The sequence below is a fragment of the Oryzias latipes genome, chromosome 9 (assembly GCF_053564925.1).
Source record: "Oryzias latipes strain Hd-rR chromosome 9, Olatipes_Hd-rR_3.1".
NCBI classification, from domain to species: domain Eukaryota; kingdom Metazoa; phylum Chordata; class Actinopteri; order Beloniformes; family Adrianichthyidae; genus Oryzias; species Oryzias latipes.
In genome coordinates this window covers 2326975-2342905 of record NC_136245.1, presented here as the reverse complement: position 1 = coordinate 2342905, position 15931 = coordinate 2326975, and the positions used below count along the sequence as shown (strand labels likewise).

The window sequence follows — 15931 nt, the reverse complement described above, 5'->3', positions numbered from 1 at the left end:
TCGTTTCTGGGCAACATGAACGCCACTACATCATAACCAGAAAGCAACAGGAAGCAGTCATTGGTCTGAGTCAGCATTTCTATGGCAACCACTCTCACCAATCAGGTGAGAGTTTGTTGGAAGGCCACACCCCTTCCACTATAAGCGGGCTCAAAAGAATCTGTCAGTCAGATATTGGAGGTGAGACTACATACAAGATGTTAAAGCAGGAGTCTGATCCAGAACGGTTCTTCTGACCAATAGAATGACGGAGTATCAGCTGTTTATTTCTCTATAGACGTCTATGGGAGCCAGCAGGTACTTCCTGTTTGGAACGCCAAGGGGGGGGTTCACTCAGTCCAGTTCCTGTTTACTGTCAATGATCACTAATTGAAATAGGAAAACATCCGTCCTTTAGAGTTTCTGGCTGCGTGTTTATGCATTGGAATATTTTCCTTCCTCTTCTCCTAAAGCTTCAAACTGCAGCTTTCAAATAATCACATGACGTGGGTTTAAGTGTTTGAGCAGAAAACTGGAAGACTGAATCCACGCGGACGTGCATTCAACAACCACACACCAAAACACACGGCTGCAACAGCTAATTGGTGAATCGATTCTTACAATCCAACCTGATCAATCTGTCTGAGGCAAGTTGTTCATCAAATCGACCGATGCCGTTGTAAAGTCGTGTCAAAATGAAATGGAATTAAATCAATCTTGGAAAATACCTTTTGGACTGAGACACGGTAAGTTTATTTGACTATAAAGTAAATACGACCAAGTGCATCAGCGGACAGCACAGACATGATGTCATGAACACGGATCAGTCCATCATTCCAGTCCAATGTGTGGACAGACTTTGAATAAAGTCATGTGACCGTCCAGAGTCTAGAATGTTCTAAGAATGTTCCCTTTGGATTCTTTGGATGTGGAAAAACAACAGTGGTGAACTTTAGGAAACTAACATGTGAATGGATTTGACATTCATTCTAGTTTACTTGTTGGCTTGGACACAGATTTCATTTAACTTGATGATCTGGAAGAAATCCAAGAATCTGGAAAACTGTTCAGTAGCAGGAATTTCTGTCTGAGTCTCACTGCTGGATGTTTGGATGAAGAGGATCTGGATCCACTTTAGGACAGAAGATCTGGATCCACTTTAGGTCGGTCAAGCGAATCGTTAAAACGAATTGTTAGACCCGAAATGAAAAGGTGGAAGAAATGCAGAGACGTTACACAATTAGACGGAAGTTCTTCACTTTGGATCACAGGTTTCAAACTAAGCTACAGGATTTTTCTTCCCTGGGGGGTTAAAACATTCATTGAAGCCTCCATGAAAGATGGATAAAGGTCATTGATCAATATCCATCCCCCACTTCCACCCTATCAGCAGGAAACTGCCTCACCTGGACTCTGACAGAAACATCAACTAACCGGTTTAAACGTCTTCAAAGGGGGTTTAGGATCCAGTCTAGATCCCTCTAAAAGATTCCTATTTATTTAATTCAATTAACTGCTGGGGTGTTGGGGGGGGGGGCAACAGGAGCCATCATGACTGAATACCTACAGCTAATGTGATCAGGGGGACAGGTGGGAGTCTACTTGTGTGTCATCAGTAGAGACAGTTGATAAGGAGACTTGGTGGTGGAATAAGGAGTGTGACACTGGGGGGAGTGGACAGGAGTACAGGGAGAGGCAGCATAAGGTGAAAGTAGAGGGGTCAAAGGCCACACAAGGGGCTTATGATGACTTTTATGCTGGGCTGGCCAGTAAGGAGGGAGAAAGGACATGTAGCAGATTAGGGTGATCACGGATATTGATGGTAATGTATTGACAGGAGTCGGTAGTCTCATGGAGAGATGGAAAGACAGTGGCGGGCGGGGTGTCCTGTAGGGGTGACAGAGGTGTTCAAGGTGGAGGTGAGATTACATCAGGCATCAGCTCTGAGCCCCCCCCCCCTTGTTTACAATGTTGATGGACAGGCTGACAGATGAGGTTAAACAGGATTTACCATGGATTAGGATGTTTGCAGACGATATTGTGATTTGAAGTGAGGGCAGAGAAACGGGTGGAGGAGAAGATAGAGAGGTGGAGCTTTGCCCTGGAAAGGAGAGGAATGAAAGTTAGCTGCAGTAAGATGGAGTGCATGTGTGTGAATGAGAGGAACCCAGGAGGAAGAGTGAGGTTACAGGGAGAAGAGATGAAGAAGACTGGAAGAAGAGTGTTGGCAGGTTGGAATGGATGGAGACAAGTGTGATGGAAGAGTTTCAGCTGAAATGAAAGGAAGGGTGTAGAAAAGTGTGGTGAGAGCAGCCATGTTGTTGGACCCAGAGACACTGAGGAAGACAGGAAGCAGAGCTGGAGGTAGCAGAGATGAAGATGCTGAGGTTCTCTTTGGGACGGACCAGGATGGGTCAGGAATGAGGTCATCAGAGGGACAACACATGCTAGAGGTTCTGGAGATAAACTCAGACTGAGATGGTTGGGACATGTCCAGAAGAGAGACGGTGAATCTATCGGTAGAAGGCGTCTAGAGGAAGACCAGAGAGGAGGTTTCTGGATGCAGAGATGGAAGACATGAAGGTAGCTGCTGGTAGAGGATGCAGAAGACAGACGAAGGAAGCTGATTGGCTGAAGGAGAAGCTCAAAGAAAAAAGAAGAATTTCTATTTGCGAATTTCTATTGCCTCTTTCAGATTTGTTTATTTGTTTTGGAAACATGCTGGGGGGTATTCCAGGGGCCTGTTTCAGAAAGGAGGTTAAGTGTAAACTCTGAGTGCGTTAACCCTGAAATCAGGGAAACCCTGGGTTTTCCGTTTCAGAATGGGAGGTTTGTTAAACCAGAGAAAGCAGAGTAAATCAAACCCGTTTCTGAAAGAGAGGTAACTTCTACTCGGAGTCCGTATCCATGGTTACTTATGCTGTGAACCTAACCTGGTCGGGAGCAGGTTTTATTCTCCAAACTCAAGGTTTCTGCCGGTCCCCTCCCCTTTTTAAAGACGAAGCGGTATTTTTCGCTTTAACCTTCATTGCCCACATGTCCGTCACACAGAGACAAGTGACAAGAATGGCTTGTCCTTTTTTGGAGGACCCAATAGACGAGGAGGCTGCATTCATTCCTAGAGAATTATATTTACCTCGTGCGAGGATTTTGAGATGACTCTATTTTTTGTCATTTCCCCATACGTTTTTATTTGAGCGTTACCGTTTTTCGTTGCAGGCAATTCCATATATACAATGAAAACAACATTAAATATTGCTATGTAGATGTTTCATATGTCAAATATTGTCAACAAAGCCTACATCCATGACATGCTCAAATTTGACCTGATTGAATTATGTTTTTATACTTCATTTTTAGCTGCTGCCATGTTCTTTTAATTCCTGCAGGATTGCATCTAAATGAAAATGAAATCAGGGACATTGAATTAGATTAATGTAACAATTACTTTTTGGAAACACAATTTGCTAGCACTGCTTACTTTCTTAATCCCATATAAACTTATACCACTTGATCAATACAAGGGTAGTGTTGCAGTGTGTGTGTGCTGAGCGGGGTGTGAGTGCAGGTGCAGATGGGGGGGGGGGGGGGTGAGCACGGAGCGGAGGTGTGTGCGGGGAATATATTGTGTGTTCGGAGGACGGAGCACTTAGTTAAATAAAGAGAAGGTGTCGTTCCCAGAATAACTGCTTTGGAGTCATTCTTAATCCGCTCTGGAGGTTGAGGGTTTCCAACGGGAAGTGAACCCCGAAGGAGAATTCCCTTCAGCCCTGAAGGAAATCTCCCCTGCGCTTCTGACCACGGTCGGTCGGAAAGACGAGAGAAAAGAAAGGAGAAGTCTTCGCGCAGCGAAAGGTTCAACAGTAGACAAAAGTTCACTTTTAAAAACACAATTGAATGTATTAATATTAAACTGACCAACGTTTGCAAGAGGGGAAGGTTAACAAAAAAGTCCTCTAAACATTACCGACGTTAAATGCATTTTTCCCCAGATTGGTTCTGTACACTATGCAGCATTTCATGCATTTACACCAGGAATAACACTTCAAAAGTACACCTAAATATTGCCATTTTTTATTTCACACCGTACGCTATTTAAAAAGTTATTTATTACAGCCAATATTTTATAACAATGATTTAAATGCAAACTTGCGCATTAACTTGAGCAGCTATGTTTTCCACGCTAACTGTCTCTGTTTTGCAGATGCAGCGGTGTTGCTTTTCTTCTGGAATATGTTCATATTTACTGTAACTCTGCAGCAGCACGTCAAGTTCAGCTGGCGAAAAATACGCAGACCTATTTTTTTCACGGTTGCCATGGTGACTCGTGATATCTGCGCTCCATTGATAATGGCTTCTTATAGTCGCGGTGCGCACGCTAAACTCCGAATCAGTCCACTCAGAGTTGATTGATCTAACTCGGATCAGCTTCTCTGAAACAGAAAACTCAGAGTTGTCAATCTCCCGATTGACCAACTCAGAGTTCAAGTTTAACCTCAGAGTTGGTCGAACCTCCTTTCTGAAACAGGCCCCTGGAATACCCCCCTGGAATAGCCCCTGAATGTTTGAACAGCTGTTGATGTTTAGATCAGAATCCCATACCTTGTATGAACACTAGGTGGCGCAGACCCATCGACCCATGTTGATGCAATTCGTAGAAGAAGATGCTTTGATGTTTCATTCATTTTACGCCTTAGACCGTTTTGAGATGGACACCCAAGAACTAAATGAAGCCAATTCAGTGGCCATTTTTCGGCGGGACGGGTGCCGCCATCATTGGACATCAGATGACATTGACTGGTCCGAGTTGGTTTGAGTCAATGTTTCTATGGCAACTACTGTTCCCAATCAGGGGGGAGCTTGTTCAAAGTCCACAACAGTTTTACTGAAAGTGGCTCAAGAGAATCTGTCAATCAAACATTCGAGGTGGGGGCCAGCGGGCAGCACATGCTTTTAGTGAGGCACCTGATTGGTCAGTTTTTAACTAAAATAACTAGTGATAAAGTAAAACTATCATGAAAATAAAATGAATTTTATCAAAAACATGTTACTAAAATGTACCAGATCCAGAATGGTTCTTCTGACCAATGGAATGACGGAGTAACGGCTGTTTATATGGAAGTCTATGGGATTTTGGCTTCTTGGAGCCACTTCCTGTTTGAACACCAGGGGGGAGGAGTCACTCAGTCCACTTCCCATTTCCAGTCAATGGTTTGACCCCATAAATGCTCCATATGGGGAACGAGCCTCCGTCTTGCAGCCCCCATTTACTCCCCATGTGTCTAATAAAGTGTTCCTTCGTTTCGCTTCGTTTAATTTCGGTTCCTTCTCTGCGCGCGGCGTCCGCCGTTTGAGAGCGGGCACGCGCACGAAGCGGAATTTTCTTTCTTTCTTTTTAGAGCAGATGACCGCGCCCTCACCGCGAGCACCCGCACATTGACCCGATCGAGCCTGGTTCGTGCGCAGTCACATACAGTACCCCTAACAGGCCGAAGGGGTGGAGCTCGAAGACAAAACAGTCCATAGGTTTCACCGCATTGGGCCGGGCCGCTGTGAGCCGTAAATCAAACGCACACTGACATGTCAGTTCATTTAAAAGGCTGAGTTTGCTTTTATGGAAGCTGATTGGCCGAAAAAAGACGTCAGGCAACCACTCCTGCGCTGGTGATTGGCTGAGTTAGAATGTTGCCGCCCACAAGCAGCTTATATAAACCTAAGCTTGTCGCCTCCATCTTTTCTCCGGTTTCCCGCGAACCCGTTGTGTCTTGTCCTCCCGGCTCAGACGTCCGCATCTGCAGAGATGAGCAAACCCAGAGTCTTCTTTGACATCGCCGTTGACGGCAGCCCCGCGGGCCGGATCGTGATGGAGGCAAGTGCCCGGTGGAGCAGCACCGGCCCCGAAGCACGTTTCCTGTCGATTTTCGCATTGTAGGCGCGCGGCCTGCTGCTATGTTGACTTGCTTGGCGCGAGAGCGTGTGCACGTGCTCAGAGTTTCTCCCAGCTAGCCGCATTTCGGGAATCCAGTCCCGGATCCGCCTTGTTCTCCCTTCGATTTTCTGCAATAGTTCCGGGTTGCCCGTTAACAACCGGAATGTTGTAGGCGCCGCCACGCGCCGGAGTTACGCGTGGAAGCTAATGCTAACCTCCGCAGCCGCGCGGCGCTTTGTTTCACTTCCCGGCGGCTCTCAATTTGGAATTTGAGTCCCGGAACCGCACGCGGGTTGATCCTCGGGACCTGGATATGAACTCGTGTGTATTTTGGCTTTCAGCCTGACCCGGTACACTTCCGCGGCCTGGGAGACGTTCTGGAAAGTTCCACAGTCAGCGCGATCTGTGGGGGAGGGGCGCGGAACCGGTTTTTATTGCAGATGTGGAAATGGTCTCGCGTGAGCTGCTCTGCGGAGTCTCTGCAGGCCGTGACCGTAATGCACCGGTACTCCGCCTCCGTTGGGCGTTTCCGGTGAACGGGCGCGGTAAACCTGAAGCCCGGGCCCGTCTGCACGCGCATGCGTCAGTGGCGCAGTGCGCGCACCCCCCCAGCTGAATCTAAGGAGTTGTTTTGCTTCTAAAAGGGGGCAGACTGGAATGCGTGAAGTGATCGTGACTCTTTATTCCCACAGCTGAGAGCGGACGTGGTGCCCAAGACTGCCGAGAACTTCCGCGCCCTTTGCACCGGAGAGAAGGGCTTCGGGTACAAGGGCAGCGGCTTCCACCGCGTCATCCCCCGCTTCATGTGCCAGGTGAGCTCCTGCTGCAGAGCAGCTGGAACCCAGTGTGGGGCCTTCTCCTGCAGGCATCTCTGTTTGTGACGCACAGGGGGGGGACTTCACCAACCACAACGGAACCGGAGGAAAGTCCATCTACGGCAACAAGTTCGCCGATGAGAACTTCACGCTGACGCACACCGGACCCGGCATCCTCTCCATGGCCAACGCCGGTCCGAACACCAACGGGTCGCAGTTCTTCATCTGCACAGAAAAGACGGCATGGTAGGGGTCACACGGGGGGTTTCTGCTGCTGTGTTGGGTCAGGGTCCCTTCGCCGGCCCCCGTGAGCTGACCCTGCTCTGTCCGCAGGCTGGATGGCAAACACGTGGTGTTCGGCCAGGTGGTGGAGGGCATGGACGTGGTGAGGAAGATGGAGTCCTTGGGCAGCCAGTCGGGAAAAACCAGCGCCAAGATCACCATTGCAAACTGCGGGCAGCTCTGAGTTCTTGCACTTAAACCCGTCCCCACTGTAGCTACACCCTTTGTAGGCTCCGCCCCTCCATGTTTCAACATTCCTACTGATGGAGATTTAAATGATCATCCCCTTTTTTTTTAAAAGAAAATCTCGGTTAAGGTTTATGTTGCTGCATTTGTGAATTTGCCTTTTGGAAGTTTTGTTTGACATCTTCCATTAAAGCCCCGACGTTTTTTTTTTTTTTTGTTTAATCAAAGGTATAATAAAATAAGAGATGCCTCGACAATGACATGTCTGCCTTGTTTTTTCAGCTTCTGAAAGTTTTGATATGAACTGTGCTAAAATCTGCCTCTACTGGTGGTATGTTGGTACTGCAGCTTGTAATCTTTTTGACCCTAAGTGTTTCCACCTTTGGTTTTCCAAGCAAACTGCCTGGAAACTAGGACTTTTTTTATTTGGTGTCATCTCAAAGATTGCAAGTCTTGGGTTTCAAAAAAGTCATTTAATTTTGTTTTGGACAGAACTTTTACATCTAAGATACTGAACACTTGTTCAAGCAGGAAATAAAACTTGCTTTGGGAAAACTTGCATGGGATTGATTCAAATGGATGTCAGTCCCACTTTGCTGGTACCAGTTTGGACCCCTTAAAGCCCTAAGAACCGCCTAATCCTTGGTGGTACAGAATCAACAAGGCTCTGGAAACATTCCTCTCAGAATCAGAATCTTTTATCATTCTGCAGTGCACAATGAAATTTTTTCCAGCAACTCTCGTCCAACAATATAAAAAGGTAGAATAAAATAAAATGGGAATAAGGAGCTATATAAGGCATAAATACTGTACAGTAGAGTGGGGTGAATATTGCACATGAGTGGGTATTCCACATTAGAATATACAGCATTAAATGGAAGAGTTTGGTCCATGTTGAGATGACAGCATCAGTTGCTGCAGGTTTGTCCTCTGAACATCCATGATGCTGGTCTCCCGTTCAACCACATCCCAAAGGTTCTCTATTGGGTTCTGGTGACTGGAGGCAGTTTGAGTCCAGAGAACTCATTGTCATGTTCTAGAAAAAGTGACAAAATCTGGAAATCACACTGCATGATTTGTTCAAATTTGGATGCTGCTACTGCAAGTGAGCATTTGAACACCTGAGAAAATTGATATTTGGGAGGGACTTTGGCCCACTCCTCCACAGATCTTCTGTAGATCAGTCGGGTTTCTGGGTCTGTTGCTGAAAAACAGAGTTTGAGCTTCTTCCTATGCTTTAGGTCTGAGGTCTTGAGACTGGCTAAGCCTCTCCAGAAGCTTGATATGGTTCTTAAGCCCCTCCTCGGTTCTCCTGGCTGTGTCCTTTGGATCATTGGTGTGTCTGGACAGCTCTTTGGTCCTGGTCCTATTACTAGTTGGAGTCTTACTCATTGCATGTGATGGACAGATGCCTTGTTGCAGCAAACCACCTCAAACAGGTCCTTCTAGGTGGACTAATGGGTCTTTGATGGCTCAGAAGATAGAAGTTTAAATACTTATTTGCAGCGTAGATGTTTATCTTAGTGGACATGCACCTAAGATGAACATGTCGAACCCCTCCATGATTTCTCGTGGGAGAACTTTAAAATCCCCAGAGGTTCAAATGTTTATTTGCCTCACTGTAGGTCCACTGTGGTCAGAAAGGGATGGACACGGTCAGCAACAATACTCGGGTACGCTGTGGTGTTGGAACCATGCTCAACTGGTACTAAGAAAATATCCCCCACACCATGACACCACCACCACCAGCCTGAACCGTTGATACAAGGCAGGATGGATCCATGCTTTCATGTTGTTGAGGCCAAATTCTGACCCTACCATCTGAATGTGGCAGCAGAAATGGAGACTCATCAGACCAGACAACGTTTTTCCATCTTCTATGGTCCAGTTTTGGTGAGTCTGTGTAAATTGTAGCCTCAGGTTCCTGTTCTTAGCTGACAGCAGTGGTACCCGGTGTGGTCTTCTGCTGCTGTAGTCCATCTGCCTCCAGGTTGGACGTGTTGTTCTTTCAGAGATGCTCTTCTGCAGACCTCGGTTGTCGGTTCTTTTTTTTAAAGTGAATTATGACACGAATGAACAAATTAGATATGGGATTTTTTGGAATATGTTTTTATATATAAATGAGTTGACCCCTTCATTGATTCAGCTGTGTTGTGTTGTTCTTGAGTTCTTCATGAGAACCTCCTTCTCTGCCTCTGGGAAGTATTCTGCTCGTTTCTCCTTCCATCTCTTTTCATTTTGAATCTGGAATTCTGTGACCAATCAGACGGGTCTTAATGTTTTTTTAGCATGTATGAACTCAAACTCATCAGGTGTTTTGGAACGGACAGACTTGGCGCAGGGGCGGAGTTTGTTCTTTATTAAGTTTTAAACCGAACAATCAGATACCTCGATAGTAGGCGGTCTCACATCCGACGCTCAAAACGTTTGACATATTTTCTCAAGGTCACTTCTGATTGGTGAGAGTAGTTGCCATAGAAACCATGACTTGCTTACTGATGACTTCTGGCTCAGGTAGCACTGGTGACTATTTGACTCCGCCCACTTCAACAGCATAACAGGAATCGTTGATTGTCCAGTGGCCGTTTGATGAACTGTGACCTTTTTTGATGAACTGCGACTTTTAAAGCAACCATGTCGTGTTTATTCCTCAGTAAAAACAAACTCAAAGCAATATTTTCATTTATTCACGCATTTCTGAGTATTCCTGCTCTCTGAGGACCAGCCCCTCCCAATCTGCGAAAAAGAGTGGTTCCTCATTGTGACGTGACAAAGTGAGGACAGCCCCTTACAGAAAGAGTCTGCACTGCCAGCTCCGCCCCCAGGCTAACACATACGCCCACTTGCTGCTCGGAGCTAGTAGTGATCGGCTTTTTCTTTCTATAATGAACAATCTGAACATCCATCTTTGGTGCTTTAAGGGGGCGGGGCTTCTTAGGTTTTGCGTATCTGCTGTCAATCAAACATTCAACATCATCTAGTTCCATTTTGTTTATTTGTTTATTTTTCCAGAAATAAACAGGAGATAGTGTCTCTGGGTTCAAGGGGGGGGGGGGGGGGGGGTCTAAACATCTACCATCTACATTAAATAAAGGCAGTGGGCGGGGGGGCATTGATGTCAGCAGCTCCACTCTGCCGTTCTCCTTTTTTTCCCAGAGTGCCTTGTGTTCCTCTTTCCCTTTGAAGGTGAGGGCGCACACACGCCCTGGCGCTTGTTTTTCCCCGCCCCCGCCGGACGGGTGGTGCAGGTGAGACCCGCGGCGCAGGCGCAGCGGCCCAGGGTCCTCTTCAGCTTGGTGGCGGCCCGCAGCAGACAGGCGTCGCCCTCCAGCGGAATCCTCTGGCAGCGTTTTCCGGTCAGGTATCGAACGCAGCACAGACCCTCTGCACAGTCTCCGGAGCGCACGCAGGCCGCCATCTCCGCCCCTGAAACCCAACCGTGTCAGTTCACCGCCAGCTGCCGTGCATTCTGGGAGTTCACGCCCACAGCTCACCTTTGGTTCTGTTGAAGCCGTGCATCGGTGTGTCCACGTCTCTGTGGACATGTGCGTCCGCCGGCCCGTCACGCGCCAACGGCCTCCTCTGAGCTCTGTTGCTGCAGCCCCCCCTCTGAAAACACAGCGTTTGAGGGTCAGTCTATGGAAACCGGAACAGCCCTGACGAGTGGAAGTTCAGCATCAGTTGCCAAAGCAGAATGTTGGATTCCAGGCGAGATGTTAAGGAGCAGAGGTCACCTGGCCCACTTTCATCCACCGACATTTACACACCGGTGAATACGGCGACATGAATGTTTGCACCAAGTCACCTGTAACCTCATAGAAATGTTAGATTATCAAGCTAATGTGCTCCCCAAAACTACGGTCACATGTGCCAAAATACTGGAGTGGGAATCGGGAGGCAGACGTCGCATTTTTACACGCCGCATTTTTACACGCCGCAATTTAACACTCGATCAATTTAACTCTTGTGCTATCTTAGATGACCCCCCCCTTCCATTGACGTGTTCTCCCTACCATGACAAAGGTGGATAAAGGTGGAAAGATTTCATGTAATCCATGGACACCAGTGAAGATCACAAATCATTGAAGAAAAAAGGTTCAGAGCACTGTCTAGTGCAGAGGTGGGCACTGAGGGCCGCATTCCTGCATGTTTTCCAGCATACCCTGCTCTGGCATGTTCTAATTGGCTGGACACACCTGAACCAGGTAATCAGCCATGAGTAGGGCAAGACTATCTGGAAATCATGCAGACACACCGGCCCTCGAGGCCTGGAATTGCCCACCCCTGGTCTAGTGGGTCTAAATGACCCAACTCCCAATGTTAAAGTGCCTAGGATAGAACAAGGGTTAAGATTTGAACAAGACTCTAATGTGTGTTCAAAATCTGAGTTGGGAATGACCAGGGGTGCCAAAGGCCTGCTTTTTACGTGCCCTGGGCAGTGTGCGGCGTTCCACTGGATTTGGATGTCTGGAGACATTCACACATCGTCCAATCAGAGCTGCTGCCGGCGAGCGATCCGGCTGCCACCGCATTGTGGCCGCCCAGCCGTTGTCCTACTTTGTAAAGGCGTCATCCTCGCCTGGCTGCCGTCGTCTGCATTTATTAGCCCGCCTTCCATTTTTCCAAAAGTCGGGCGGCTAATCCCTACCGTCCGGTGGCCGTTGTATATGTGACCGTAGCATAAGAGGCGCTAACACCACAAAAACCGTCACTAAGGGAAAAGCACACAGCCAGACGCAGGTCTCGGAGTTGCCGTATCAACGCCATGATGAGTTTTCTGCACCATCGGTACCGTCTCCCCATTTGGGCCCTCGGCAGCCGGGATCGCCAGATTGATGTCGGGTCATCGCCGGACTCCCGGCCCATGTCAACAGCTCCTGTCGAGTAGCAGCGCGATTTCTAACAATCGGATAGCGGCACTGCGGCAGGGGGGGTGTCAGTCTGAAACCCACAGATTATCCTTCCACTGGACGGCCACCACGCAACGTCCCAATGTGCCCGGGGGGCCAGTGAGCGATGTAAAAAAGGTTCCAAACAGGAAGTTTCAGCTGGTTCCAAGACGCCTAAACAGCTGTTACTCTATTGGTCAGAAGAACTGTTCTGGTTCTGATACCTTTTTAATTTTAAACATGTTGTGATGATCCTCAGTCTTCTAGATTATTAAAAATGATTCCTCTACTATAAAATTGTGGTTTAACCCTTGTGACCCCCCCCCTTCCATTGAGGTGTTCTCCCTACCATGACAAAGGTGGATGAAGGTGGAAAGATTTCATGTAATCCATGGACACCAGTGAAGATCACAAATCATTGAAGAAAAAAGGTTCAGAGCACTGTCTAGTGGGTCTAGATGACCCCACTACCGACCTTGGAGGCACGTTAACGTTGGGAGTTGGGTCATCTGGACCCCACTAGACAGTGCTCTGAACCTTTTTCTTCAATGATTTGTGAACCTCACTGGTGTCCATGGATTACATGAAATCTTTCCACCTTTATCAGGGTATCTGCTTGTTTAGCGGACGGTCTTGTGGGGTCCAGATGACCCCACTCCTAATGTTAAAATGCCTTGGATAAGACAAAGGATAAAATAATTGATGATGACAATCAAAGGTTGAAGATTTCAGTTCACCTGACATGGAAGTCAAAGTAAGAAGTGTTTGTAAAAATACGTAAACTTATTTGAAATACAGAAATATAGTAAACATTTATTTTAAACATTTTGAAACTGTAGTAATTGAAATTATTCGTGTGCTCCGATTTCTATTGATACCTTCTGCGGTTTGGGCGTGGCAGGGAGGAATTGAAGCTGATTTTGGCGGCGGAGCCTCACATCTGCAGACGCCATGTGTTTAAGATCAAAACAAAGCTCCAAACCACAGATTTCAGAGCCACATTCTGCTAACACTGCAGAAAAAATTGGGGTGGCACACAGTTTCTATCCTGTTCAAACACGGATCGTTCTGCTTTCATGTTTGTTTCTATCCTTCTCTGGAGAAATGTCGCTTGAATCCCCCAGAAATGCTCCAAACAGGAGGCTCAGACGTCCCACTAGGCCCACATTGGAGGACAGAAGAAAGGAATTCCATTAGTTTAAGGGACTTTCACCGACGTCACCCCCCTCTTCAGTTTTTGAAGTTTTCCAGGATTTATTCATCCAGATCATGCAGTCACTGGATTTGGTTTTGTTGCTGCTTCAATTCTGTTTGGAGGAATTTTACTCACGTTTCTAGGGACCGTCTTCTGAGGTCGAACGCAAAGAGTCAAAACATCTATCATGAAATATATGAGTAGGATCGGTAAATATTAACCGGATTATTTTCAGTTTAATCTCAATCATCAGTTGTGGTTTCCAGAGAAAAACAATAATGTTCTTAGAATAAAGTGACAATAAATTAAAACATCCCTTACAAAAAAGTAGTTCACTAGAAGTCTGTTTTATTACGTGTAACCCTTGGTCTCTCCTAGGCACTATGACATCGGGAGTGGGGTCATCTAGACCCACTAGACAGTGCTCTGAACCTTTTTTCTTCAATGATTTGTGATCTTCACTGGTGTCCATGGATTACATGAAATCTTTCCACCTTTATCCACCTTTGTCATGGTAGGGAGAACACCTCAATGGAAGGGGGGGGGGGGGGGGTCTTAGGATAGCACAAGGGATAGCCGAGCCTAAGCATGGTGGCTGCATGCAGGACTGGCGCTTGGTGTTCGATTCCCAGGGGGCTCCGTGAGCTTCATCCAGTAAACCTGACTATTTAGCCACAGAGGGGCCTGAGTCTGGGTCACCGTGTGCCGGTCCCCAGCCCGGATAAAATACGGGGTTGTGTCATGAAGGGCATCCGGCGTAAAATTCTCAGCCTGTGTGGATCGATGAAAGCTGATTCACTGTGTCACCCCTGAGTTATACTTGAGTACAAGTACAGCAAGTCTACTACAGACCGTATACGAGTGGTGTAGGAAGTATACTGAGTACTTCGTCAGACTGAATTAGAACATTTTAGGTTTAGGTCCCTTCTAGATGGAGAATTTTTGTAAAACACTTACAAAGACTATTATTTGCTAAGGGATGACAAACATTTTAGTCAAATAAAAAAAAATAAAGTAAAATTTTTTATCCCAAACCTACAAAGTAAAGAGGTAAAACAGGAAGATGAAGTGACACATTTTGCAAAACCAGAAAGGACAGAAACAACGTTCCACATCAGAGCCACAGAGAAAAAACAAACCGCTCTCACCGTCTGCTCGGAGCTCTGCAACGTCGCCTCTTTGGATGATTGGATGATGTTGGAGTCCAGAGCCAGACTCCAGACCGCAGACACACACAGGACACTGCGCCACAGCCACATCTTCCAGTCTCTCTGCTCAGTTTCTTCAGCAGACTCTTACTTCATCTGATGCGATGCAAAACAAGGAAAATGATGAGAAAACCTTTAATCCTTTGCAAGTTTATCAGTGAGTCCTAAAGCAGAGAAAGCAGCTTCTTCAGGTGGATTTTCTGTGATCAGCTCTGTTGTCTGCATGCTGCCTTCAGGAGCCCTGGTATTTTATAGCCTCGCCGCTCTCTGATCATCCGCTCTCTGAGACCTCAGAAGTTTTGAAGAAGTGTTTGAAGCTCGACCGCATCAGTCGGCAGAGGCAGCGCCGCCTTCCCTTCCTTCCCGGAAGCCCCCACTGCCTCAGGTGAGGCGGGATGTTTGATACCTGACACCGCAGAGACCACAGAGAGATTAAAACACACCTGGAGAGCTGAGACAGGTAGAGCCGTCTGAGGAGCCGCAGCGAGCCCGTTTGAAGGTGTGTGTGGTTTCACTTCATGTGGTCTGAAAGGTCACAATAAAGATTCATTAGAGCTGAAGGTGCGTCTCTCAGGATGTGCAGCCGTTTACAGGTGATTAAAGCTGATTTAACACGTGACGACAACAAAACAGATTCATCAGAGGAATCTCAGCCTGGGTCTGGTGGAACCGTGGAGGAGGGTTGTAACAGAAGAAAAAAGGACTAAAAGTCACTCAAAAAGTTCAAACAGAGCAAATGAAATGAGAAAAACAATGTTTTTTTTTAATTTTTAAATTAAGGAAAGAATTAAAGGTACAAAGAGGAAACACCTGTCAGTTTGTCACTTCCTCCCAGCAAAGGTTTGTTCGCTCGGTGATGCAAGAAGAGGGTTTTGTGACTGAGTTTGCCCCCATTCTTCCACCGGCTCTGTCCCAAGACGAACTCAGGTCGACCGGCCTCGTGGAGCGGGACATCCGGCTGAAAGACCACACCCCCGCCAGGCAGAACTCGCACCGGATCCTCCAAAAAAGCCACTGCCGGTGTCGGAGGAAGAAACGGCTGCCATGCAGAAAATGTTAAGTCCATTAGTTTACCTGGAAAAAGTGCGGAACCCCCTCCCAACAAAGGCAGTTGGTAGATCCCAGGAAATAAAAGGCTGGGGGGTGGATGCTGAAGAGATACAGAGAGATGAGGACTCCATGCCGCTGACCTCTACGCTCCCTTTAGAAGTCGTCTGCGTCCATCTTCCTCACGGACACCGACCTCTTCCTCTGCATCCATGACCCCCCCTCTTTGCTCTTCCAGGCCCCCCCTGGGTTCTCATGGTTGATGAGGCTTTGGTTTTTTCATCCGTCTTCCCTCTGCATCTCATAAATGTGCTCCCTGTATGAGGAAGTGACAAAAACCTTAAAATGGTGCAGCCTCCATCATTGACATTGACATCACTTTGAGTCTTCAGGGCGTTCAA

At 47.1% G+C, this 15931-nt stretch overlaps 2 protein-coding genes across 4 annotated transcripts; one reads left to right on the top strand and one right to left on the bottom strand.

The window, feature by feature from the left end:
- Positions 1-5553: 5553 nt before the first annotated feature.
- Positions 5554-7448, top strand: ppiaa (peptidylprolyl isomerase Aa (cyclophilin A)). Its single transcript, XM_004072831.5, has 4 exons — positions 5554-5848; positions 6601-6720; positions 6797-6969; positions 7057-7448. The coding sequence occupies exons 1-4, from the start codon at positions 5780-5782 to the stop codon at positions 7187-7189; spliced, it is 495 nt and encodes a 164-aa protein (XP_004072879.3). The 5' UTR covers positions 5554-5779; the 3' UTR covers positions 7190-7448.
- Positions 7449-10228: 2780 nt separating this feature from the next.
- LOC110015588 (uncharacterized) lies at positions 10229-15347 on the bottom strand. 3 transcript variants are annotated; one of them, XM_078952441.1, is made up of 5 exons: positions 15294-15347; positions 14927-15008; positions 14424-14579; positions 10686-10800; positions 10229-10617 (listed from the first exon to the last, which is right to left on the bottom strand). In XM_078952441.1, the coding sequence occupies exons 3-5, from the start codon at positions 14532-14534 to the stop codon at positions 10310-10312; spliced, it is 534 nt and encodes a 177-aa protein (XP_078808567.1). In that variant the 5' UTR covers positions 14535-14579; positions 14927-15008; positions 15294-15347; the 3' UTR covers positions 10229-10309. The 3 variants fall into 3 exon arrangements, with proteins under 3 accessions (XP_078808567.1, XP_078808568.1, XP_023813842.1); XM_078952442.1 differs by lacking the exon at positions 15294-15347 and having other exon boundaries at positions 14927-15063; XM_023958074.2 differs by lacking the exons at positions 14927-15008; positions 15294-15347 and having other exon boundaries at positions 14424-14681.
- Positions 15348-15931: the final 584 nt, after the last annotated feature.